The 26,433-nt window shown below is 43.6% G+C and overlaps 1 protein-coding gene across 1 annotated transcript; it reads left to right on the forward strand.

Moving 5' to 3' along the window:
- Positions 1-21,279: 21,279 nt before the first annotated feature.
- On the forward strand, positions 21,280-22,218 carry LOC114666483 (uncharacterized). Its single transcript, XM_028821378.2, has 2 exons — positions 21,280-21,544; positions 21,627-22,218. Exons 1-2 carry the CDS (start codon positions 21,300-21,302, stop codon positions 22,216-22,218), a joined length of 837 nt encoding a protein of 278 aa, XP_028677211.1. The 5' UTR covers positions 21,280-21,299.
- Positions 22,219-26,433: the final 4,215 nt, after the last annotated feature.

Below are 26,433 nucleotides of genomic sequence, written 5' to 3' on the forward strand. Positions count from 1 at the left end.
ACTTCATTTAAATAATCTGTATTGTTGATAATTAAACATGTGAGGACATGGTGCCGCAGCGCTAGCTAGTTCACGGATTGCTCCTGCCTTGCGCTATATTATTGCTGGTGCTGACGCGACACTGGAAGGATTGACCGATAGAATAATTAAACACATACTACGAACATATTTCAATGTTCCTTAAAAGTTTTGAAGAATCGGCGTTCTAAGCTTACAGATGGCTTAATGTCTATTACAGAGCTGATTGTGTGGCGATTGGGTATTTGGAGAAAGAAAAGTAAGGACAGGAATTGGAGGTTAGTACGTTTGAAAGAGACAGTACTGCTGCAATAAATTATTTCATTGAAGGTCACGCATGGCGCAGCAAGCCTCTTGCGAGAGACATGAACAATCACTGCACCACCGTGTTCCCATGATTAATAACATGTTTTCATTCCTATCATCATGAAAAAGATATCACGTATACATCTCAGTATTTTAATTATTCAGAGAGCTGTAATATCACGAATGTAATGGATTCTGTGTCCTGTTGGAGAAAGAGAAAGAACGGAAGCACGTAGTGATTCACACACATAGAGCACATAGAAGAGCAAACACAGAACAAAGCATTTAAAGTCCTACTTTAGTTACGATGGGATTTGAGAAACTAGTAAAATAAACGATTTTAAGATGAAGTTTATGATGTTCTACTTTAATGACAAAATAAACTACATGATTAAAGTGGAAATTTCAAGATTAAAGTTGACATTTAGTGCTTTTTTTCCCACTGTGTGCCTACTTTTTTTCTCTGTACCCAAATAAGCTTTCATATGACACTCAGAAGGTCCGCTATGAGTCGCTTTTTCACACCGACTTTGATATGTGACAACTTCTTTTTTATTTCGGGCACTGTGCGACTTTGTAAATTTGAGCTTTCGAGTTTCTCCGACACTATGTCACTCGATCAACTTTCTTTTGTTGATTATACCACTGTTTAAACCAATAAATAGTACATTTTTCCTTTTCCTCCACTTGGTATTCGCTGAAATTCTTATATTTCCCCCCGTGCTTTTCCCATTGTCTTTTCACAGAATTCTATTTATATTGAATTGCATATTCAAAGTTGCATTATTCTGGGAGGAGTTGGGGTGGGACAGAAGGCGCGTGCACGTGCGTTACTTTTCATGCTGATCAGAATTTATGTAGTGGAAGAACGTGAAAGTTTGCGTACACACAGATTCTTGCATCTGGATTTTTCTGTGCGTACGCACATTTCCGCTTTTGTGCTTACGCCATGTTATAGTGTGAGTTCTACGCACGCCGTTATACATGAGGCCCCAGCTGTTAGACAACTGAAGAAGGGGTCAGCACTGAAAAGTCAAAGCCCCAGATGCAGTGGTCAGCAAGACTGTTAGTCCGCTAAAGCCACGAAGCAGCAGATAGTGATCCGGGAAACGGAAGGGACCGGAGGCAGAAAACTGCAGGGGCTGTAACCTGATACATTGCAGCATTGGTGCTAGCCAGTAATGGGAAAAACAAAAATAAACCGTTCAAGATCCCTCTAGGAAATCAAAAGTCTCTGTTGGAAGGATTATTTTCGGAGGGCTTACCAACCCCCAGTAAGGGTCCAAAGGGAGGATCACCTAGCAAATTAGTGGAAAAGAAAACAGGGTTAGATTTTAAGAAAGCGTGTAAAAAAATGGAATAAACAAAGCGGTGGTATTTGGCCACTTGGGGGAACTGGGGATATTTTAGAAATCCAAGAAATTTGAAAAATCCCATGCAGAAACACGCAAAGCTGCTGGCAAAGGGGTCCCTATAGGATGGATATGTTTGATAGATGGGAACTAGTAAGTAAAGATCGGGCAATTGAGGCAATGCAGAAGCACAATGAAGATGCTTTCTGCTGAAGTTAAGACCCAAAAAGAAAAAGAAGAGATGTTGCTAGCATTACAAAAGACTAAGACAGAGCCAGATTCAGACAATAGGCGAAAGAAATCAGATAAAAAGAATCCCCTTTACCCAATGATTCACTCCCCACCTTCTTATCAACTCCCACCTCCTCCTTCTGCTCCAAATGCCCCACCGGCTCCTTTAGTAGCCGATGATCAACCCGGAGCAGATTCACAGTTTCACTATGACTCATCTTCTCATTCAGACCCGGATGATGAAGACCAAGGTGCCCGGTCTGTAGGCAATACTAAATCCCAGCCACATACTTCACTTCAATCCCCGATTTCTAGCCATACGAGAAGCCAAACGTCACAAGCCCACACAGGCTCCCAATCAGGATTCAGCTTCATTTCCCCAAAGCATCCGAATCCCGGAGCCGAGTTTTCTTGTCCTTTAATACAAGTCCCCAACCCCAGACACAAGCCCAATCAACCCTCAGGAGCTAATAATCCCACCACTGTCATGATACATCGAAATTGGGACATCCAAGAATTAAAAGATGTGGTGTCTGAACTGCCAGATCCCAAGGGAGTCGGTGATTTAAAATTCATTGAATCGCTTCAGCAGCTGGATGACATGTATAAGCCAAATGCTGCAAAGCGGACGCAGGTGCTGCGCCGAAAGCTAGGCACCACCTTGGCAACAGTAAATCATGGGACCATAGGGGATGGTAATGCCTGGAGATGGGATGAATCCTTGAATCGCGATAATCAGGAGCCCCAATTTTTAGAACAATGGGATTTATTAAAGACTGCGATTGCAGGAAAATACAAAAAGGGAACAGACTGGTCACTCATATCGGCTGCCAAGCAGCGGAAAGATGAGACGGTTGATGAATTGGCTCACAGAATTCAAGACCTGATGGCTAATCATTCTGATCTGCAAGAAAGCGAAGATCGAAACCGCACTGCCGTTCCCACATTCATTTCAGGATTAAGAAGTGACATACAGAATAAAGTCTGAACGTCCTGCATAGGCTGGGAAAGTGCTACTTTTGAAGAAGTGAAACGCCATGCAGAGCATGCGGAGAGACAATGTAAACAAAAAGAATCCGATACGCAGACTAAACTGATAGCGGCACAGCTTCAGTATTACACTGGGGGAACGAGCAGGGGTAGAGGATTCCAAGGCTGTAACCGTGGCAATTCCTTCCGAGGGAGAGGATGTGGAAGAGGACGTGGGCTCCAGCCCTCCACGCCCACCAACCCGTTCACCCAGATGCCTAAATCATTAGAACAGTCTCACACACCTTACACCTGCTACAACTGCGGTGAGCATGGCCATTTCAGACACAACTGCCCAAACAAGCGTCCACCCCCATCACCTCCACTCCTGGAACCTAGTGATATTCCCTGGTCCTAGGAATTAGCAGGGACCCCCAGCCATTTTTTCCAGTTTCCCTTGTTCACCCGTCATGCTGACGCAGACCCTTTACTGACTTTGATAGTGAATGGCAAGGAAACTGTCTTTCTTGTGGACACTGGAGCTACTCGCTCAACTTTATCTCTGTTGGAGGTCCCTGCCTCGAAAGACACTGTGAAGGTCCTCACTGCCTCAGGACAACCTCATACTCTATCAGTATCCAAGCCTCTTCCAACTTTCCACTTATAGTTCACATTTGACACATCGATTCCTGTTAAATCATCTGTGTCCAGTTAACTTATTAAGAAGAGATCTCATGATTAAATTGTGTGTTTCAATTTTTTTATCTGAACAAGGATTCTATTGCTCCATTCCTAAGCTCCTGTGCCAAACTGTCCAACCCTCTTGCCCTTCTTTTGCTGCCTGGACCCTAAACATTTCCCCACAAACACTCCTCCTTAAAGCCCTCCATACATTCCCTTCCTGCCTTTTTCCCCACCTCCAAGTCCCCGACACTCTCCACTGTAATGCCCAATATTCTTCACTGAAGTTGACATCCCTTGGTTAGAATGTTTTCTCTCCTCAGCTACTTGCCCAGAGAGTCTTTACATCCCTTGCATTTTCATCTCACCTGCTAAAGCTGCTGCTTCAGTTCACCTCACACAATTACAGAACAATTTCTATCTAGGAGATGCAGTTCCCCATGTTTCCCTGGCTAAGTCTAACACCGCTTGCTGGGTTGAAATTGGGGACTGGGTCGAACAATGTCAAAATAGGACTGATTGGAACTTCATCGCACTAGGAATTTTTGACATCCCTGAACACCTGGTTACTAAGGTGTCAATCCAAATCGACCTGCCAGTCATTCGTTCCCTCTGTCACTCGTCTCCTTCTTTGTATTCCTTGCAAACGGACTCTTTTCCTTGGCTGTCTACAATTCCTGACACTCTGTGGTCTCAGGGAAAAAACAATTTTGGCAGGATCGCAAATTGTGAACCCTTAATGGTTTTCCCAAAGTCATCCTTCCATCCTCATCGTGCACAATATCCTCTTTCTCCCGAGGCTGAACTCGGAATTACTGCTGTACACAAAGACTTAGTTGAACGGGGAGCTATTATTCCAATTAAGTATTCTCCTGTCAACTCTCCCATTCTGCCAGTAAAGAAAGCAGATGGATCTTGGCGCTTCGTCCAAGATCTCAGACAAGTCAATTCTGCTATCTTTTTTAGAGCACCGATCGTGCCTAATCCTTCCACTATTCTGTCTACAATTCCTCCATCTGCATGTTATTTCTCAGTTATTGACCTCGCAAATGCTTTCTTTTCTATTCCTGTTGTGGAGGATTGCCGGTTTTCCAGTCCGGCCCTCACCCCCAGGCCGCTAGGAGGAGCCCTCCGGACAGCATATTGGTGCCCCGAGTTCCAGCAGGGCCTCATGGACTTTGTAGTTTCTATACACAGCCCTGCTGGATACCTTGGGGGCCACCAGGAGTCGCTGTAAGGAGGCTAGTGGACTCTTGCATGCCCTATAACCCGGGAGTGCGTCACAGTCACGTGAGTGGAGGAAGCGACGTGCTCCCGGGATGAAGAAGAAGACTGTTTGCCCTGACCCGGAAGGAAATGGACTTGTGGGTTTGGCTTGGAACCACTTCCGGGTCAGGAGCTATAAAAGGACTAAGGAAAGCCCAGAACACTGAGCTGAGCTGGGAGGTAGGGTGGCGACGTGTCTGGGCGAGGAGGATTGCTTATTGAGAGAATAGTGTATTGTTTATGAATAGTGTGGTGTGTGTAGTGCTTTGTGCACAGTATAATTATAAAATAAATATTAGTTATACTTTCACCTGGTCTCAAGAGTGGTACCTGAGGGTTCGAGAGGTGGACAAACGCTATATCTGCTACACTGTATACCCTGATTAACAATTCTGGTTTGCTTTTACTTTTCAAATCCCCCCTGAACCTGGACCATTATGCCTCAAGGTTATACAGAGGCTCCTTGAGTATACGGACAGTCGCTTGCTCAAAACCTGGAAGGCTTCTGGTCTAACAGGGGAAGTGCATTAATACAGTACGTTGACGACATATTGCTCTGTAGCGATACAGAGGAAGCATGCATGCAAGATATGGAATTATTATTAAGATATCTTGTGGAAAATGGCCACAAAGTCTCTAAGACAAAGCTGCAGCTAATTCAAACCACTGTCAGGTACTTGGGGCATGACATCACTTGTGGTACCAGAGCTCTGTCAAAAGACCGCATAACCACCATCCAAAATCTTCCAAGACCGGTCACAAAACAAGAGGTTATGTCTATACTAGGCTTTCTTGGTTATTGTCGACAATGGATCCTAAATTTTTCTGAAAGAGCACAGCCCTTACAAACTCTAGCTAACACTGTCGACCTTCCTCTTTCTGGCTGCGTACAGTGGAATGAGCAGGCTGAGAAGGCTCTATGTGATTTAAAAAGTGCACTACTTTCTGCGCCTGCTTTAGGACTCCCCGACTAATCTCGTCCATTCACTCTCTTCGTGGACGAAAAGGGGGGATATATGAATGCAGTACTAACACAGCTCCATGGAGAAAAACAGAGGCCAGTAGCTTATTTTTTAAAAAAAAACTGGATCCAGTGGCTACGGGACTTCCGACTTGTCTTAGAGCAGTAGCAGCAACAACGGAGGCTGTGCTGGCAAGCACGGATATTGTACTCATGAGTCCCCTGACAGTAAAAGTGCCTCGCGCTGTTCACTCTGTCTTAGTCCAGGCAAAAACCTCACATCTCACTACTGCAAGGGCAATACACTATCAAAATGTACTCTGTACCTTGTCAAATGTCACTATTGAAAGATGCTCAACTCTGAATCCGGCTACCTTACTCCCCACTGAGGGAGAGGGGGAATTACACAATTGTCATGATGAGATAACAAAGGTCCTGAAACCCAGACCGGACCTCCAGGAAACTCCACTAGGAACAGGAGAAGTACTTTATGTGGACGGTTGTTCCTTGCGATTGGACGATGGGACACTCTCCACCAGTTACCCAGTGGTCAAAGGAGACCACTTACTTGAAGCAAATCGAATCTCTTCTAGTTTAAGCGCACAAGCAGCTGAGCTAATAGCTCTCACCCGAGCTTGCCAGTTGTCTGAAGGGAAGGTCATACCCATTTACACAGATTCCAGATATGCCTTTGGAGTCTGCCATGATCATGGGGCATTATGGAAATTAAGGGGATTCAAAACCAGTACTGGTAAGCCCATACAACATCATAAATTAGTGGAATCCCTTCTCAAAGCTATAACAAAACCATCAAACCTGGCAATAGTTAAATGCCAAGCTCAAACTGGGAAACGAGGCCCAGTCAGTCTAGGAAACAAACTGGCTGATCATTTTGCTAAACAGGCCGCCTATAATAACACACCAGTCTCTTTATTCCAACAGAAGGATGACAAAGACCCTGATAATCAAATTATTTCTTTACAGAGCGCTGCCACTGACCGAGAAAGGATAAAGTGGTCCAGAGAAGGATCCCTCTCTGCTGGAGTCTGGACCCATAAGCAAACTAACAAACCTTTCCTCCCAAAAGCTTCTTTTCCAGGAATGGCAAAAATCGCACATGGCCTGGATCACGCAGGAAAAGACACTATGACTCAGGATGTTGAGCAACATTGGGAAACTGCAGGGTTCTCTGCATATGCTAAACAATTCTGCCAACAGTGTGCCCTATGGCAAAGGTACAATATAGGCAAAGGAACTCGGGTAAGCCCCGCCGTTACCCCGAAACCAGTGGGTCCATTCAAACATCTCCAAATGGACTTCATTGAGCTAACGCCGTCCAAAGGATATCGATATTGCCTTGTGATTGTCAATGTGTTCTCCCGGTGGGTAGAGGCTTTCCCCTCTAAACATGCTGATGCAAAAACTGTGGCTAAAGCTTTAATAAAAGAAATTATTCCAAGATGGGGAATACCACAGAAACTGCATTTTGTGAATTCTGTAATAAATGAGCTGACTACTTGGTTCCAGATAGATGTACATCATTACTGCAAATACCACCCCCAAAGTGGAGGTATTGTAGAAAGGTGAAGAATGGGTGAGGGGTGTGTGTTAGTAAACATGAATGCTTCTCACTAATGTAACACTAATATTACATTGCTTTGCCTACGTTGAAAATGACATACAAAATCCTTATCAACTTATATGCAAAATCTCACATCACAACAAAGTGACATAGAGGTTACAATTTAAGCGAGGGCGGCACGGTGGCACTGGTGCCGCACAGTAAGGAGACCAGCATCCACATTCCAGGTCCTCCCTCTGTGGAGTTTGCATGTTGTTCCCGTGTCTGCATGGGTTTCTGATGGGTGCTTCAGTTTCCTCCCACTTTCCAAAAACATGCAGATTAGGTGGATTGGCAAAAAGAGCCTAAATTGGCTCTAGTGTGTGGTTGGGGTGTGTGTGTATGTATGCCATGTGATTAAATGGCACCCTGTCCAGGGACTGTTCCTGCCTTGTGCCCTGTGCTAGCTGGGATGACATGACATATCATTTTAAGATATAGCCAAAATATTACAGATTTCTGGAGCACAGCATGTATTAAATAACTGAATTTTCCAGATCTTTCTCTAACACCTTCAGCTCCTCCTAAAACCCATACCACATCCTTGGGAGTACTTGGAGTCTCCTCTACATCACGTAAGACCATTAAAAGTGGCTTACAGGTTTTTATGCATTTGTAACACAGAATCATGTACTTAAAATGAGCTAACTGTACTATTTTTATGCACAAACCCAAATAATGAGTAAAGAATAAGAGAAAAACTGCAACCTTAATTCAACCTTACAATTTAATTGTTGTCACTATTTCCATATTAAATATTTTTACACCTGCTCCACAAAAACAATCTTGAGGGTTTGAATAAGTCAGTCTACAATCCGTACATGGTCTTTATTGATCAGCATTAAAAATGAGTTCACTTAAATTGAGCACAGATGCTTTCATATCATTAGTCAAACATTGGTTTCTCCTATATTCAAAAAGCTTTGCTGTGTGGTCATCATGCAGTAGTGCAAGTGCCAACTCTTATGTCACCATTTCTATAACCATAAGAAGTGCCGTAAAACCAGAGTTTGTTATTTACTGTTTCTGATAATTATTTTTCTGTGTTTGCCTGTAGGTGCAGTTCGCCAGAGTCACGTGGCAGCCAAAGCCACAGATGTGGACATTAATAAATTTGTCATAGGTGGTCCAATTTGGCATCTAACTGTGGTGGTGGTCTCAAGGAGCGCTGCAGCAGTACCTTCTGAATCAGGACTGATAGAAATACACTTTAGTAGTCAAGTTTATCGTCTGGTTTACTGTTTTGGTCTGACTTCTTAATTTTTGTTCTTACATCCTACACAGTTGTGCAAATGTATTCATTTTACATTTCTATATTTTAACCATGTTATTGGATAGCTGAACTGTTAAAATTCTCAGTATATCAATATATTATACTAGGGGGCAGTTGCGGCCAGTCTGCCGTTCACGTTGTGAAGAGGGGGCTGAACGCACGCCAAGGAGACACGGTCGCCCCTCCGAAACCCCCTTTTAAATGGTGATACATACATCCATTATCCAACCCACTATATCCTAATAACAGGGTCACAGGAGTCTGCTGGAGCCAATCCCATCCAACACAGGGCACAAGGCCGGAAACAAACCCCGGGTAGGGCGCCAGCCCACCGCAGAATGGTGATACAATTGGAAACAAATACAGTTTTTTTTCCCTCCTCTTTGCTCGATCAGCTGCTGTCTTGCTGCTGCTGTCTTGCTGCTGCTGCAGTTCCGCATGATCTGCATCTTGCGTGGCGCTTCGAACATTTAAAAGCCTGTACAGCAGCTGTCCTACTCTTTGTCTTTTATTTCCGGCCCTGGGCGTGGTAAATCTCTCAGTCTTTTCTCGCAAGACGTGAGTTCTTGATATTTTTTAGTTTATAATTTAAAAATGGAATAAGAATCTGAAAATCTAACAACATCACATTTAAGTTTGATAAATTCTGAAAAGAATGACACCAAACATATATATGTAGGTTTTCAAATAAGCCCGATTTAAAGCATGACAAAAAACATCACATAAAATCGTTGCACTTTTAGGCTTAGGGTTTTATATATATAGAGTAGATTTGTTTGGAATTGTAGTTGTATGTCAGCAGCTTTTGCTCCATGCAACTGCATTGAGTTTATGTAACATGACAATAAATAAACCAGTTATATACTGAAAGTTGTCATTCACTTATTTTTCTCTTCTTTACTTTTTTCTTTTTTGATTTTATTAATTTTATTCAAATAAAATAACATTCCATACAAATAAAACAAGTTTCACAAAAACAGGTTGAAACAATTCAACTGCCACCCATGAGATAGAAAATAAAACTAGCAAATAGATAAATTAATAAATGAATAAAGATAAATGGAGTAAAAGAGGGATGAGAACCTGCTTCTTCAATTTAAATGCTTATTCTAAAATGTTATTGATTAGATCCTGCCAAGTTTTGAAAAAGTTTGAAAGTGAGAATTTGATTTTTTCCAGTTTCAAATAATATATAGCATCAGTTATCCACTGACTTAGAAGAGGTGAGTTAGGATTCTTCCAATTGAGTAAGATAAGTCTATGTGCCAATAGTGTAGTAAAGGTGATTACAGTTTGTTTGTCCTTTTCCACTTTAAGCCCATCTGGCAGAACACCAAACACAGCTGTTAATGGGTTAGGAGGGATTGTGACACCAAGGCTGTCTGAAAGGTATTTAAAGATTTTGGTCCAGAATGATGTTAATTTGGTGCAGGCCCAAAACATGTGACCCAGTGAGGCTGGAACTTGATTACAACGTTCACAGGTTGGATCTTGCCCTGGAAACATTTTGGACAATTTTAAACAAGACAGATGTGCTCGATATATAATTTTGAGTTGAATAATTGTATGCTTTGCACATATGGAGCTTGAGTGAATTATGTGCATTGCTACCTTCCACTCCTTTTCTGAGATGTTGAGTGAGAGATCCTTTTCCTACTGCATAGAGGTAGGTGGGAGGTGAGGAAAATTGGGCAGGTTCTGTTTAAAAAAGTTTCTAATTTGAAGGTAGTGAAAGAAATGTGTTGCTGGAAAGTTAAATTTGGAGAGTAATTGTTCGTAGGATGTAAAGATGCAAATACTTCCTACACTGGTTCCATATTCTGAGTAAGTGAAGCCCAATTGGGTTGTTAGTGTGTTGGCAATAACTTATATTTATTGGGGAGCAAAGCAAGGAATATAAAGAAGTACTGCAGGATTTTATTTCTATTGTGGACCAAGCCTGTGTCTGTTCATCTTATTTGTGTCCGTGTCCAGGTTTTTTATAGCTTATATATTTGACGCCCAGTAATAAAATTGAAAGTTAGGTAAAGCCATGCCACCTCCTGCCTTTGGTCTTTGGATACGTGGATGTTTTGAATTCCAAATAAATGAGGTTATGATTGAATCTAATTTCTTAAAAAATGATTTATTGATGCAAATTGGAATGCTTTGAAATAGATAAAGAAGCTTAGGAAGGATATTCATCCTGACAATGTTAATTCTTCCAGCTAAAGAGAGATGAAGGGTTGACCATCTATGCAAGTCTTGCTTATTTTTTTCCATACAGATGGTAAAATTTTGTTGATAAAGAGCTTTATGTTTACTTGTGATGTTTACCCCTTGGTATTTCAACTGATCTGTGATGATAAAAGGGAAGGTGTCCAATCCAATATTGTGTCTTGAGAGTTGAAAAAGCACACTTTTATTCAAATTAATTCAGAGACCAGAAATCTTTTGAAATTCTATTAGTCCTGTTAGGACTACAAGCACAGTATTTTGTGGATCTGATATATACAGTACCATATCATCTGCATATAGTGAAATGTTCTGTTCAAGTCCTTCTCTGATAATCCTCTTTATCTCATAAGGATTTTCTCTTCTTTACTTTTGTATGTGGGTGGGAATAAGGACAAGAAAATAATATTTAACTCAACAGGGCACGTAGGTGATATTGCTATAAATTAAGTATGTCATGAATTGTAGGTGGCGGCATGGTGGCGCAGTGGGTAGCACTGCTGCCTCGCAGTTGGGAGATCTGGGAACCTGGGTTCACTTCCCGGGTCCTCCCTGCGTGGAGTTTGCATGTTCTCCCCGTGTCTGCGTGGGTTTCCTCCGGGCACTCCGGTTTCCTCCCACAGTCCAAAGACATGCAGGTTAGGTGGATTGGCGATTCTAAATTGGCCCTAGTGTGTGTTTGGTGTGTGGGTGTGGTTGTGTGTGTCCTGCGGTGGGTTGGCACCCTGCCTGGGATTGGTTCCTGCCTTGTGCCCTGTGTTGGCTGGGATTGGCTCCAGCAGACCCCCGTGACCCTTTGTTCGGATTCAGCGGGTTGGAAAATGGATGGATGAATTGTAGGTTTTGTTTTGTTCTTTTTTTCATGCTGTGTGTTTGGAAAATATATAATACTTCCCTGCTGCTGGCTAAAGTTTGAGACTGCTTTAAAGTTGCCATTATTATTTCATTTCCCAAGAAAAATAAAATCTCTGAATTTAACAAGTATAGGCCAATTGCTTTAACCTCAGTGGTTATGAAAGTATTCGAACATCTTATTGTTTCCTACCTAAAGTCCATCACTTACCCGCTCCTTGATCCATTTCAACCCTAAACCTACTTTTGCCCAACCCTGAATATATATATATATATATATATATATATATATATATATATATATATATATATACAGTGGTGTGAAAAACTATTTGCCCCCTTCCTGATTTCTTATTCTTTTGCATGTTTGTCACACAAAATGTTTCTGATCATCAAACACATTTAACCATTAGTCAAATATAACACAAGTAAACACAAAATGCAGTTTTTAAATGATGGTGTTTATTATTTAGGGAGAAAAAAATCCAAACCTACATGGTCCTGTGTGAAAAAGTAATTGCCCCCTTGTTAAAAAATAACCTAACTGTGGTGTATCACACCTGAGTTCAATTTCCGTAGCCACCCCCAGGCCTGATTACTGACACACCTGTTTCAATCAAGAAATCACTTAAATAGGAGCTGCCTGACACAGAGAAGTAGACCAAAAGCACCTCAAAAGCTAGACATCATGCCAAGATCCAAAGAAATTCAGGAACAAATGAGAACAGAAGTAATTGAGATCTATCAGTCTGGTAAAGGTTATAAAGCCATTTCTAAAGCTCTGGGACTCCAGCGAACCACAGTGAGAGCCATTATCCACAAATGGCAAAAACATGGAACAGTGGTGAACCTTCCCAGGAGTGGCCGACCGACCAAAATTACCCCAAGAGCACAGAGACGACTCATCCGAGAGGTCACAAAAGACCCCAGGACAACGTCTAAAGAACTGCAGGCCTCACTTGCCTCAATTAAGGTCAGTGTTCACGACTCCACCATAAGAAAGAGACTGGGCAAAAACGGCCTGCATGGCAGATTTCCAAGACGCAAACCACTGTTAAGCAAAAAGAACATTAGGGCTCGTCTCAATTTTGCTAAGAAACATCTCAATGTTTGCCAAGTCTTTTGGGAAAATACCTTGTGGACTGATGAGTCAAAAGTTGAACTTTTTGGAAGGCAAATGTCCCGTTACATCTGGCGTAAAAGGAACACAGCATTTCAGAAAAAGAACATCATACCAACAGTAAAATATGGTGGTGGTAGTGTGATGGTCTGGGGTTGTTTTGCTGCTTCAGGACCTGGAAGGCTTGCTGTGATAGATGGAACCATGAATTCTACTGTCTACCAAAAAATCCTGAAGGAGAATGTCCGGCCATCTGTTCGTCAACTCAAGCTGAAGCGATCTTGGGTGCTGCAACAGGACAATGACCCAAAACACACCAGCAAATCCACCTCTGAATGGCTGAAGAAAAACAAAATGAAGACTTTGGAGTGGCCTAGTCAAAGTCCTGACTTGAATCCAATTGAGATGCTATGGCATGACCTTAAAAAGGCTGTTCATGCTAGAAAACCCTCAAATAAAGCTGAATTACAACAATTTTGCAAAGATGAGTGGACCAAAATTCCTCCAGAGCGCTGTAAAAGACTCATTGCAAGTTATCGCAAACGCTTGATTGCAGTTATTGCTGCTAAGGGTGGCCCAACCAGTTATTAGGTTCAGGGGGCAATTGCTTTTTCACACAGGGCCATGTAGGTTTGGATTTTTTTTTCTCCCTAAATAATAAAAACCACCATTTACAAACTGCATTTTGTGTTTACTTGTGTTATATTTGACTAATGGTTAAATGTGTTTGATGATCAGAAACATTTTGTGTGACAAACATGCAAAAGAATAAGAAATCAGGAAGGGGGCAAATAGTTTTTCACACCACTGTATATATATATAACAACAACAACATTTATTTATATAGCACATTTTCATTACAAAAAGTTGCTCAAAGTGCTTTACATAATGAAGAAAAGAAAAATAAAAGACAAAATACAAAATTAAAATAAGACAACATTAGTTAACATAGAAAAGGAGTAAGGTCCGATGGCCATGGAGAAAAAAATAAACTCTGTAGGGGTTCCAGGCCACGAGACCGCCCAGTCCCCTCTGGGCATTCTACCTAACATAAATGAAATAGTCCTCTTTGTCGTTAGGGTTCTCACGGAGTCACTTGATGCTGATGGTCATACAGACTTCTGGCTTTTAATCCATCCATCATTGTTGGAACATCATGGTGCTTTGGGTAGATGGTAATATAATAATATAATAATAATAATATAATATAATAAGAAGCCTTAGCAGTTGGGGCAGTTGTTGTTAGTACTTAAATAGAGTAGCATGTAGTTGAGATGTTTTGCTATTGTTTATAAGTGTAATAAAGTTCATTTAAAGAGCCCATAGTCTGTTCTTATTTAAGTAATCAAACAGCACAGAGTTTTTCATGAATCTTTTGAGGCATGTCTCAGAGGGGTTTGTTGACTTCTAAATAAGTATGACATGACTGAATTCTCTTTCCGCTGCATGCGAGAATCACACCTACATAACCCGCTGGACTTGAACTCATTCATATAGTCAAACTACAAGGAGACACCGGTTTAGTCTTTGAGTCAATGAAGACCCCTGATTATCCACCAGACAAACATGACCTGTGACCTCTGATCTAAAGAAAACATGCTGAGCATAAATGGAAAAAAAACTAAATTGATAGTCGACTATGAAATATTGAAGGCTAAAATAACAGAATACAACAACAAAGTCCATCTTGAGAAGCGGTGCTACTTCTCTAAAGTAATAAATAATAATGCTAGTAATCCAAGAGCTTTATTCTCGACTATTGATGGATTGCCTCTGAAAAACTTCCAGTGAAACTTGTGAGGCTTTTGCTATATTTTTAATCACAAAATTAATGATATTAGAAATGAAATAGTACATCCCCCCAATACTGATCCTTTTAAACTCCAGTATTCCATTTTAAGCAAATCACATTCTTTCACCAGGACAGATTTACCCGATTTATATAAAATAATTTCTCAACCGAGCCCCTCCACCTGCATCCTTGACCTAATACCAGCAATTTTTTTCAAAGAAGTATCTGATGTACTAACTGAAAGTGTTCTTGACATAGTAAATTCATAATTAGATATGGGGGTCTTCCCAGGCTGTCTTAAGACTACTATTGTTAAACCCAAGCTCAAGAAAAATAATCTTGACTCCTCTTTTTTTGAAAGTTTTAGACCTATTTCTAACCTGCCTTTCTTAAGTAAAATCCTAGAAAAGGCAGTCATTATGCAGATAAATGACCACCTCAATAAACATGCTGTTCTTTTCAAGTTTCAGTCGGGTTTTAGAACAAATCACAGTACAGAAACTGCACTCGTTAAAGTTGTAAATGACTTGCCGGTAAATGCAGACAAAGACCAAATATCTGTTCTCATCCTCTTAGATCTGAGTGCTGCATTTGATACCATTGATCACAATATTCTTATAAATCGTCTTAGTCAATGGGTGGGCCTGTCTGGCAGGGTCTTAAATTGGTTTGAGCCCTACCTGGCAGCTAGAAAATTCTTTGTCAGTTGTGCTAATTATACTTCAAAGACACATTATATTCTATGTGTTGTTCCACAAGTATCTATCCTGGGTCCGCAGCTTTTTTTGATCTCCATGCTTCCATTAGGTCAGATTACCTCAAGGCATAACATGAGCTACCACAGCTATGCTAATGACACACAACTGTATTTATCAATAGCACCTGATGACCCTGACTCTCTTGGTAAACTGACACAATGTCTTACTTGTGTTTCTGAATGGATGAGTAGTAATTTTCTCAATCTAAATAAGGAGAAATCGAGGTGAGAGTGGGTTAAGGTGGTCAAACTTGTTAAAAAAGTTGTTCATCTGGTTTGCTCTCTCCACATTTCTCTCGATGGTGGCACCCCGCTTCGAGCTGCAGCCAGTGATGATCTTCATCCCATCCCACACTTTCTTCATGCTGTTATTCTGCAACTTCTGCTCCAGCTTTCTCCTGTACTGCTCCTTCACCGCCCTGAGCTGGACTCGGAGTTCCTTCTGCACGCACTTGAGCTCATGCTGATCACCGCCTTTAAAAGCCCTTTTCTTCTGGTTCAAAAGGCCCTTGATGTCACTTGTAATCCATGGCTTGTTGTTAGCATAGCATCGTACTGTTCTTACTGGAACTACAATGTCCATTAGGAAGTTGATGTAGTCAGTAGTGCAGTCTTGCGGAGAGCCGATCTTCGTGCCGAGTTCATTCCGAGTTCATTCCGAGTTCTCGGATGATTGACAAGCAGCAGTGTGCAGCAACGTGCAGCGATTGGTCGAGGCGCTCTTGTGCCGAGTTTTTTGTAAACTTTGATTGGCTGGGAAAGAGATGCGTTCCGAGTTCTGCTCCGAAAGACCCGCCTCCCCGTCTAAAAGCGGCGATGTCTTGTTTCGAGTTTTATTGTAAAGGGGGGCCCGCTGATACTATTAACATGGTACCATTGATGTTACAAGGATTATAGAGAAGTGAACTAAAACAGATGTAGTTTAATCTAATGAGAATTCTTTTGTACATATTAATAAAAGTATTCTTTTTTTTTTCATTTTAGTAAACTGGTTTCAGTAATATAAATATCTGTAAACAGTCTGGACAGAATTGCGTTATAATTATGTTTGTTAATAATAAATAATAATAATGCTAATAATAAAAATGCTAGCAATGGGAAAATGCAGTGTAACAAGGTAGTTGTAATATTATTAAAGGCCTTAAAGAAAGTCAGTACTAGAATTACTAACCGTTTATATTTATTTATTTTTTTTGTGTGTCCCTTTACTCTTTCAGAATTCAGAATTAACAGTTTCTGGTATCTCATACCATGGCTGGCAGTAGTATTCCTACGTGAGTCTTTGTTTGTAGTAGCAATGTTCCTCTCAAAACAAAGGAATCTTTCTGTAATTGACGTACTGGTTGATTGCGTTGTTTTAATAGACCCAACATCACCTGCGGTGTTGACATGTAAGTATTCATAGGTTAAATATCGCGAAGGTTCGTTCATTTGAAAAAAAAAAAACCCTTTTGGAATATTGGGTTTGGTGCCTATAGAATTTGTTCAAAGGTGGTGGTTTATCATCCTATTGTTCCCTTTTTCCTTTTTGCATGCTCAGTTACTCTTTATTTGATCTCTGTTGGAGGCAACGTCGCTTGGTGCAGACTATATGGTGGTTGTAACCTATTCGTTGTTCCCTGAAGGCCAATTTGTAATATTCTGAAATTTGTTGTAAAACTTTGGAATGGAACTGTAACTTTGTCTTGGTTTATCTAATTTATCCAGCTTGAACCCTGTGCCACAGTTCCGCCACGAGACCTCTGGCGAACTGACCCTCAAGGCCTCTGCCGAGGCGATCCAGGTCGCCAAGGCATATGGCCTGAGCGGCCCTGTGCCGTTCAAGGTCAAGTCGGCCGAGATGGTCAGGGAGCAGGCCAGGAGACGGGTGCGGGCAGCAGGTGGTGACCCCGGGGACTCCAAGCTGGTGCGCAGCGCCAGCGAGCTCCAGTTTGGACAGTACCGGGGTCAGACTTTTAAATGGTTGCTGACCCATGACCTCGGCTATGCCGTCATGGTGTTGGCAACCCACCTGAGGGAGCGCAAAGATGGCCAGGTGTCGGATAGCCCGCTGGCGAGCAATAAAAACGCCCTGGAGTCGTACGCCTGGCTCTTCCCCGACGTGAAGAAGGCCATCCGTCATCGCCAGGAGAGGGACGGGTCGGCCAGGACTCTGGACGAGGGCAAGAGGCTCGTCGGCTTCGGCCAACACGGACACCTGACGTTTGAGGCCCTTTACGATACAAAAGATCGGGAGGCCAAGAGGTGAGAGACTTTTGGGTGAGGTCTGAGGGGAAGGGCACAGCAAGGTAGTTGGAACCCTGCTTCCATTTGTTCACCTGTTACCATTCCCGCTGTTGTACCCCAATACAGTTACATCAAATGGCTCCGGCGCCAGACCACCAAAGTCGGGACCAAAATGCATGCACTCCAGCTGTATGTGCAGCGGAGAGACAAGGCGAAGGCGGCAGCAACCTCTTCCCTTCCCAAAACCACCACTGTTGCCCCCACCGCCTCTCTCTCTGCAGCAGCCTCCGTCATCGAGATTCCCGATGACGTGCTGTTGTCGGCCAGCATGGAGTTGGACGCTGGTAAGTGACAGCCACCCATGGAAACTGGTGGTGGCTTCTTCACTTTTTTTGTTTAACCTGTTATTTGTTTGAATTTGTTAACAACCTTCCCCAGCATCTACCTCCCAGTCTGCAACCAGTGGAGGGCCCTTGCCATCCCAGCGCTCCCAACCGACGGCTGATCCGGGAAAGCAGCCTTCGCAAACGCTGTCCGTAGCCAGGAGAGAGGTGAGTTAAAAGGATGTGTTTGTTTGAATTGCATTGCCAGGAAAGAAACAGGCCCTGTCTGATCGCTTTTGTTTGTTTTTCTGTTGTTCATGCTGTCTGTGTGTCTCTCTCTCTCTCTCTCTCTCACACACACACACACACAGCTACTTTTTCCCGAGGGCTGGAGGAGTTCACTACCAAAAGAACAGCACGCGTGGTTAAGTCGGGTCCTTTTCACCAGGGGCAAGGACGGAAAGCCTGTGCTGACCTCCAACCTTCGCCTTTGGTGGCACCCTCCCGGCCCCCGCAACGTGTACCTCCAGCCCCCGACATCGCCCGACGCCTTTTTTCAGCGCCCGTTTTTCCTGTGGATGCCGTACCGCATGTGGGGCTACAAGCTGTCCTGCACGGCGTGCAGCCACAGGTTGTCGGGAGCCGGACTCTACAGGACCGTCCGGAGGGTCCTGGACACAGACAGATGGTACTTTATGGCCACGGAGTACCTGGAGTGCCGGCGCTGCAAGAAGAAGGTGGCGGGCTGGTCGCAGGATATCTTGGATCAGCTGCACTGCACCCATCGGGATCAGTTTCCAGCTATCCTGACTTACAGGTCAGACAAGGAGTCTCCGATGGCCGGGTCAACTCTCCACAGGTAGACGGACACACACACGGGCAGTCCTAACGTCTCTGTTCTGTCTTAACACAGATTATCCTGCGACAAAAAGCTGATCGGGCAGATGCGTGAGCGCACGCTGGGCAACGGGGCCACCCGGCTGCGCAAATATCTGCTCGAGCAGCACGGCAACACCTGGTTGGAGCGGTCCAGACTGTTCATGTTCGCGGTCACCAAGTTCATTACACCGGGTGCCGAGGCACCTACGACTCCGCCTCTACCGCGGATGACCCCGGTGCCCGGTACAAAGTGGTTGCTGTCCATCTATGCCAGGGTGGTGGCTTCGAGGCTAGATGAGACCAAGGCCCGGATCACCTCCATCTTTGGCTCAATCCTGAAGATGGACTCAACAAAGAAGGTGAGCGATATCGTCATCCTCTCCTTCCTTCCTTCCTTCCTTCCTTCCTTCCAGCTTACCGTCACTCTCCCTTTCATCGTTCAGGTGATCAAGAAACTAGCTGGTGCCGCGGCAGGAACGGCAGCCTGGGTGACCAACGTGGGGAACGAGCACGGCCAGATCTTGATCAGCGTCCTCACTGCAGCCAAGGGCGCTGGCCTGCACCCCATGGCCACCGGGCTGATGCGGCGATACCGTGATGCCAGTGTGTCCCCGCCTCTGGTCCTGTATGTGGACCGAGACTGCTGTTCCCACGGGGGACCCTGCAAGGTGTCCCTCTTATTCAACCAGTGGGTTCAGCTGGTGGTGCGGCTCGACGTGTGGCACCTGATGCGACGCTTTGCAGCGGGTGTCACCACGGAGAGCCACCCACTGTACAGCCTCTTCATGGCGCGTCTCTCGTTCTGCATCTTTGAGTGGGACCAGGGAGACGTCGCCAGGCTGCGACAGGCCAAGGCTGGCGAGGCGGGGAACGATCCCCGAGGCTCCGGCTACGGAAAGATCCCACTAAAGGAGCTGGCCCGCCACTGCCGCCGCCGCACACGTAGGGCGGAGGAGACGGGCCGGCTCATCGACGAGATGCTGGAGGCCTTCGGGGACGCCACTGACACCATGGGTATCCCGCTTTTGGACCGCGCAAAAATACAGGAAATATGGAAAACTCAGAGGCGCCACCTCCACTGCATCCAGGACCCACCTGGCGTGCACCTGTACATGCAGACCGGGCAGCTGGTCAAAGGGGGGATCACGCTGCCGGTGTTCAGGTGTGGCCGTGGTTCAACTTCGTTGGAGTCGTTCCACCTGCATCTGGACCGCTTCATACCTGGTAAGGGTGCTCAGAAACCTGTTCTTTGTGACCTGTGTTGTGCGAGGGAGTGGGTGGCATTGCATTTTTATCTCTGTGTCTCTCTCTCTCACTCACTCACCGTGTCTTTCAGGCACTTCAGCCAGCGCGGCCCACTTTCAGGCCTATCTGCTGGAAGGCCTGGCGCGGTGGAACGAGGACCGTGCGGCAAAAGCAGTGGAGGAAGGAGACCGTGATATCGTTTGCTACAGTGGCCAACTCCAGCACTCCGTCAACGAGCTGAGCGACATTGTATATCGCATGAAGCTGGTTGACGATTACACCCGGCCTGCGAAGTACACTGGTGAGGCGGGCGTCCAGCTGTCTGTCTCTCTCTCTCTCTCTCTCTCTCTCTCTCTCTCTCTCTCTCTCTCTCTCTCCCCTCTCCCCTCTCCCCAACCTTTTCATTTTAAAACACTTCCGTCCTTTTCACAGGTGAGCTCATAGGTATCGAGTACCTATTTTCGCAGACCGGTCGAGTGCTGGAGGAAGTGATGGGCAGGGATCCCGACGCTCCGGATGGGACTGATACAGACGACGACGATGACAGTGTCGACGAGGGCTTCCAAGAGGACAAGGGGCCGGTGCAGGAACCTCTGGACAACACCGTCTTCGGCCTTGAGGAGGACTTCGCCCGACAACCGTTGTCGTCTGACAAGTCCCAGTCGCGCCCTGCCATCGGCGCCTCAAAGTCTGGGCCAGCCGACCAGGACACCTCCCCTGGAGACGAGGCCACTCAAAGCGTGTCCCACGAGCTGGTAAGTCTCTCCCGACGAGTTGTGCTATACCTGTGGAATATCTGAGGAGTGCTCCCCTTTCTCACTTTCGCTCTCTTCCCCCAACAGAATAGCCTTGGACCTGACACTGGCCCAGGTTACCAGCACGTGGTCGACCTGGCCTCCAGTCTCGTGAAGCTGCGTCACCATCCCTACGTGACGCAGCAGCAAGTGGCGGAGATCGTCACCCTCTGGGAACGATTGCCAGAGGGCGACAAGGCCCCAGTTCGCTTTCCGCCACGCCACCAGGAAAGACTGGTGCAGGGGAGGTTCCGACGCAAGCACTCACAGACCAGTGTCACACCGGGAGTGAAGAGCTTGCAACGGTAGGTGATCAACCTCTTTGGTGTCGCATCTTTCCTTTTGATGGGATATCGATGGCATGGCTGACTGACTGATCTCTCTCTCCCTCCCTCCCACCCCCTGAATTTTGTAGGTGTATGGTCGGCCAAGGCGGCCAAGCCGCACAGATGCCAAACATCAGCCGCCTTGTGGAGGCCGTTTGTGTACAGCTGTCCAGGATTCACCCCGAAGGAACCACCATCAGCGGCGTGAGGGTGAACCGCTGGGCAGCTGTGATGCGGGATTACATCTGCATCCAGGAAAATATCCTGACAAATCCGGTACTCGTGGCCCAGACACGCATCCAGTTATTCCCCCTCAATCAGCGCACCCTGGCACAATGGTAAGTACACACTGGACAAGTACCATCCACATGCCCCTCTCCTCCCTCCCACCCTGACTTACTTTGCTTTCTGTCCCTGTAGGCACTACACTCGCACCAGGGAGCTGGTACGGCGGGCTCTGGAGATGGCCGTGCCACTGCCAACCAGCTCGGCCCTTGCTTCAGAGCCCACCCCTACCGTTCGACCACGACCCACGGGCCCCGAGCTGTCCGCTGCACAACCACTACAGTTCCATAACCCGCCTGACCTATCTGGTCAGGCGACGCAGCGACGTCGGGGCCCCGTGGATGTGGCACCAGCCATCATTGGGCATCCCCACGAGCCACATGAAGCACCCGTCACCCAGCCACTCTCCCCGCCGGCTGACACTGCCACTGCTCCGCTTCCACCGCCGCCGGCAGGACCCTCAGTACCCCGCACCACTGCCTGGCGGCGAAAGAAAAAGGAGGAGGCGGACGAGCTGGCACGACAGCAAGGAAACCCCCCCAAGCAACGGAAAAAAATCGAAAATTACATTTGCAAGTGCTGTGGCCGTCCTAAAACAAAAGAGTTCGGCCACAGCCAATTTGGGGGGGAATTCTTTTGCTCCACCTCAGCCGGCAAAACTATACAGGAGTGGCTGGAGGAAAAGAGGAGGGAGAAGAAAAATCGTGCTGGGGGGGATAGCCATTAAAGAATTGTATTTCTTTCTTTATTTATTTATTTATTTATTTGATTTGTAGATGGGCCCATACAGTGTTTATTTTTTTTTTATTTTTTTTTTTTTTTGTTCACGAGGAGGTCTGCTGTTTTTACTTTTTTTTATTTTTTTTATTTTTTTGCAAATGACTGGCACTTTATATATTGTCAAGGAGGCCTCCTTCTTTTTTCAAGATGTTTTTACTTTTTTTTTTTTTTTTTGCAATGACTGGCAGGCCTCCTCTTCCTCTCAATTTTCTTTTTTAATTTTGGGCTACATCTACTGGTTCTCTACTCTGTTTGGTAGTTATTTTTTTATTGCAAAATTTGTTTGATATTTATTTATTTGTTTATATATAGTTCCTTGGATTGTTAGTTTGACTTTTATTTATTTATACTTATTTCATGTTATTTATTGTATATAGTTGTTTGATCGATTTCTATTTATTATGTGTATATATTTCATTTTATAAACCTTGTTGATTGAATCGTTGTGCCTGCCTGCCTGCTTCTGTCCAGCCGCCGCTTTAAGGGCTCTCTGTTTACCTTCCCGCGACCGCGTGGCTAATCGGCTATGCGCCCGCCCCTTTCACCTTTTACGGACCCGGCTCTGCAGAGCAGGCGACCTTCTTCCGCCACGAAGATCGGCTCCCTTTTTTTTGCGCAACAACCTCCTCAATGTTCTCACTATAAGATCCCTGCAGGATATCCCAGTCCGTAGTTCCAAAGCAGACTCTCAGAGCCTGCTCTGCCGAGTACACGATGTTGCAGTGAAAAAGTTGGTCAAAACTGCCTTTTGCCAATTTCTGTTTTGGTACCGCTACATTTTGGTTAGCACATACATTATTGCAGTTTATTTTATGTAATATCTACTATTTACATTCTTTGGTACTAATAATTAGTTTTGATTATGTATTATGCATTTTATTGTTCTCTAAAACCTGATGAGTTAATAAAACTCAAATGGTTTGAGAAAACTAATTGCCTTAAACCATTCAAGTATAATAATTCAATCATTTGAGCCACACTAATTCTCTGAACTGTGTATGAACAACTCAAGTGTTTATAGTTATATAAACTTAAGTAAAGTGAACTGTGCTAACTAAATTTATTGAGTTATTAACTTAAAATTATTGAAAGTATGGACTTATTAAAATTAAGTTATTGTGGGGTGGCGCATTGGTAGCGCTGCTGCCTCACAGTTAGGAGACCCGGGTTCGCTTCCCGGGTCCTCCCTGACTGAAGTTTGCATGTTCTCCCTGTGTTTGCGTGGGTTTCCTCCCACAGTCCAAAGACATGCAGGTTAGGTGGATTGGCGATTCTAAATTGTCCTTGGTGTGTGTGTGTGTGTGTTTGTGTGTGTCCTGCGGTGGGTTGGCACCCTGCCCAGGATTGTTTCCTGCCTTGTGCCCTGTGTTGGCTGGGATTGACTCCAGCAGACCCCCATGACCCTGTGTTCGGATTCAGCAGGTTAGAAAATGGATGGATGGATGGATGGGAAGTTATTGTGATGAATGAGAATGATGTTGGAATCACTTAAATGTACTATTTTTACACAAATCCAACAATTTAAGTTGAACTCACTTCTTTCTATTCAGGTAAAATATTAGACCAAAGTTGCAATAACATTATATTGGATAGTTGCTTCTTCTTCTTCTTCTTCTTCTTCTTCTTCTTCTTCTTCTTCTTCTTCTGTCAGCTGCTCCCATTAGGGGTTGCCACAGTGGATCATCTATATTGTCCACATATTGATTTGGCAAAATTTCACACCGGATGCCCTTCCTGACGCAACCCTCCCCATTTATCGGTGCTTGGGATAGTTGCTACTCACATCAATTAAGGAAACTGATTGCCTTAAACCATTTAAATTGTATTAACTCAATACAAATACTCAACAGAATAACCAGAAAGATGCAAACATATATTAAAACACCAATTACATTTTGTACCAAATGACATGCTAAATGTGAATTACTGTAAGTACATTAATCAGTAAGAATTACATAGTTTTGTGATTTTTCTCAAAACAACTTGATTTATATTTTATAAATATTTATATTTTATATTTATAAGCATGTTATATTTACTTATAGCACTGACATTTTGCTAGATTTCTAGAAAATGAACTGATGCGACTCAAAGCTAGACAAACTATGATAGAAATTAGCATGCAAAATGCAGAATACATAATAAAATGTTAATAAATCTATTAGCTCCTTGTTGAAATAGATTAACGAAAAAAAAAAAAAACTAAAGGCTGACAATGTTCACAGAAAAATGCATTCTTTTGTCGCAAAACACATACTAAGAATTTTAGTCAAGTTCATTTCTCAAGGCCTGTAACTTAGGTTTGAGTTGCTTCCTTCCATCATCAAGATTTAAGAGGATGATCTGGATGAACTCAAAGAAGCCACTCAGCTTCTCTGGGTAGCTCAGATGAAGAGCATATATTAAGCAAAATAAAATCACCAGTGCATCTATCTGACCAAGAGCTGTGAGAAATTATAAACTGATCTTAAAGAATGACCAACACATAGAGTAGCTGTAAAGGAATGAGTGCAGGCACGTTGTCTTCATCCACCACAGCCGCCAGAGCCACAGCCCCATTCTGAAATTCAATCTCCTCCTGCTAAAAAAGGAAACAAACATGTACAGTACTTGTACTTGTACAAGTTACAGTCAACTAGGTAATACTAGGAAAAAAACAAAAATTACATTACTATACTGTAGCATTTTGTTTATTTTCCCAGCTAGACATTGATGTTGTGGTCTATATATAAGCATTACATAATGTGTTTCTAAGAAATCTGCTCCTCGAAAACACAAACGATTTGCCTACAGTTTCAAATGATGGTAAAAAGCTCTGTAACATACCAACATCTTCACATTTTTCTTTGTAAAAAATACTTTAACTCAGTCTGTTCTAAAGTAATATTAAAACAACTCAAACACAGTTCATAGTCATGTTTACGCTTTAAGAAGTAGGAGGAGGAGCCCACTAGAGGACTAATGCATAAAATTATTAAATGATGAATGCCTTTGTCATAAATTGGCAACTGTTACCTGCACATTTGTACTCAAATGCTGTGAACTTGTCACAACTGTACCAACAGTTAGAAATGAATGATTGTAGTAGAAACAGTGTCTTCCTAATATCAGGAAATGTAACATTACTGATTACCTGATGTTCTTATGCGTCTAATATCCATAGAAAAAATGGTGTATAGAAATACATTAAAAGGCAGGTAATAGTGGCTACTGGAGTCATACTGCCTACAGTATATTATTATATACTGTATATACTGATTTATTACTGCAGACTAAAGAAGTAATGAATTACCTTGCAATTTCTGAACATCTCTAATTAGTCTTCTTTTAAGTAAAATGGTAGGCCAGCGGCTCTTGCTGAATTTACGTCATTCTTGTCCTGTTCTACAAATGTGTAGTAATAACTTTATTACCTGCACCTCATATGCCATTAGAATATTTGCCAACTTCTCCCCAAATGTTCTAGTCTTTTTCTGCTTGTAGAGCTTTAGAAGTTGTGGTGTATTTTTGTCCAGCCCAGCGAAGAAGGAAAATGGTAAGTTCTGATTGGTGATTCTGTGGAATTCACAGTAGAGCTGTACCAAATACAAAGGCATGTTATAAACTTGAATTATCCTATCCATCATTGAAAAAAAAAGACAGACACGGGACATTTTTGAATAGTATGTTCTAAAAATTTTGATACAAGCAAATCAGACATAAGTATTTTAAACATTTTCACTGACCACATATAAATTGCTGCTTAGATATGTTTTACTTCAGAATATATATATCCATATTTTTTTTGTTAAATGCTTCTGTAATATTTCCACTTTCTTGGGATTCACAAAATAAGGCTGGCTATTTGTCTTTCAACTCAGCAATGGCAGGAGCATATTTCACAATTTCTTCACGCCTAAATGCAAAGGTGCGTTGCATGTGCTGATGGATAAGCATCATGTTTCCCTCTGCAGTTGCCTTCTTGATTTCCTCCACCATTTCTAGCCTCATGGTCTCTAATGTGTCCTTACTGCCCCTGAAGGATAATTAGGAAGGAAGTTGACTTCCCCTCTTCTGGGTCTTTTAATGTTCGACCGGGAAGCTGCTGCCTCTGGGTTGCTTCTGCTGCGCTTTCCTGCATTGATGGCTATGTCTTTTATACCTACTCTACTTAATTTTGTTC

This window comes from Erpetoichthys calabaricus, chromosome 16 (assembly GCF_900747795.2).
Source record: "Erpetoichthys calabaricus chromosome 16, fErpCal1.3, whole genome shotgun sequence".
Classification (NCBI taxonomy): Eukaryota; Metazoa; Chordata; class Cladistia; order Polypteriformes; family Polypteridae; genus Erpetoichthys; species Erpetoichthys calabaricus.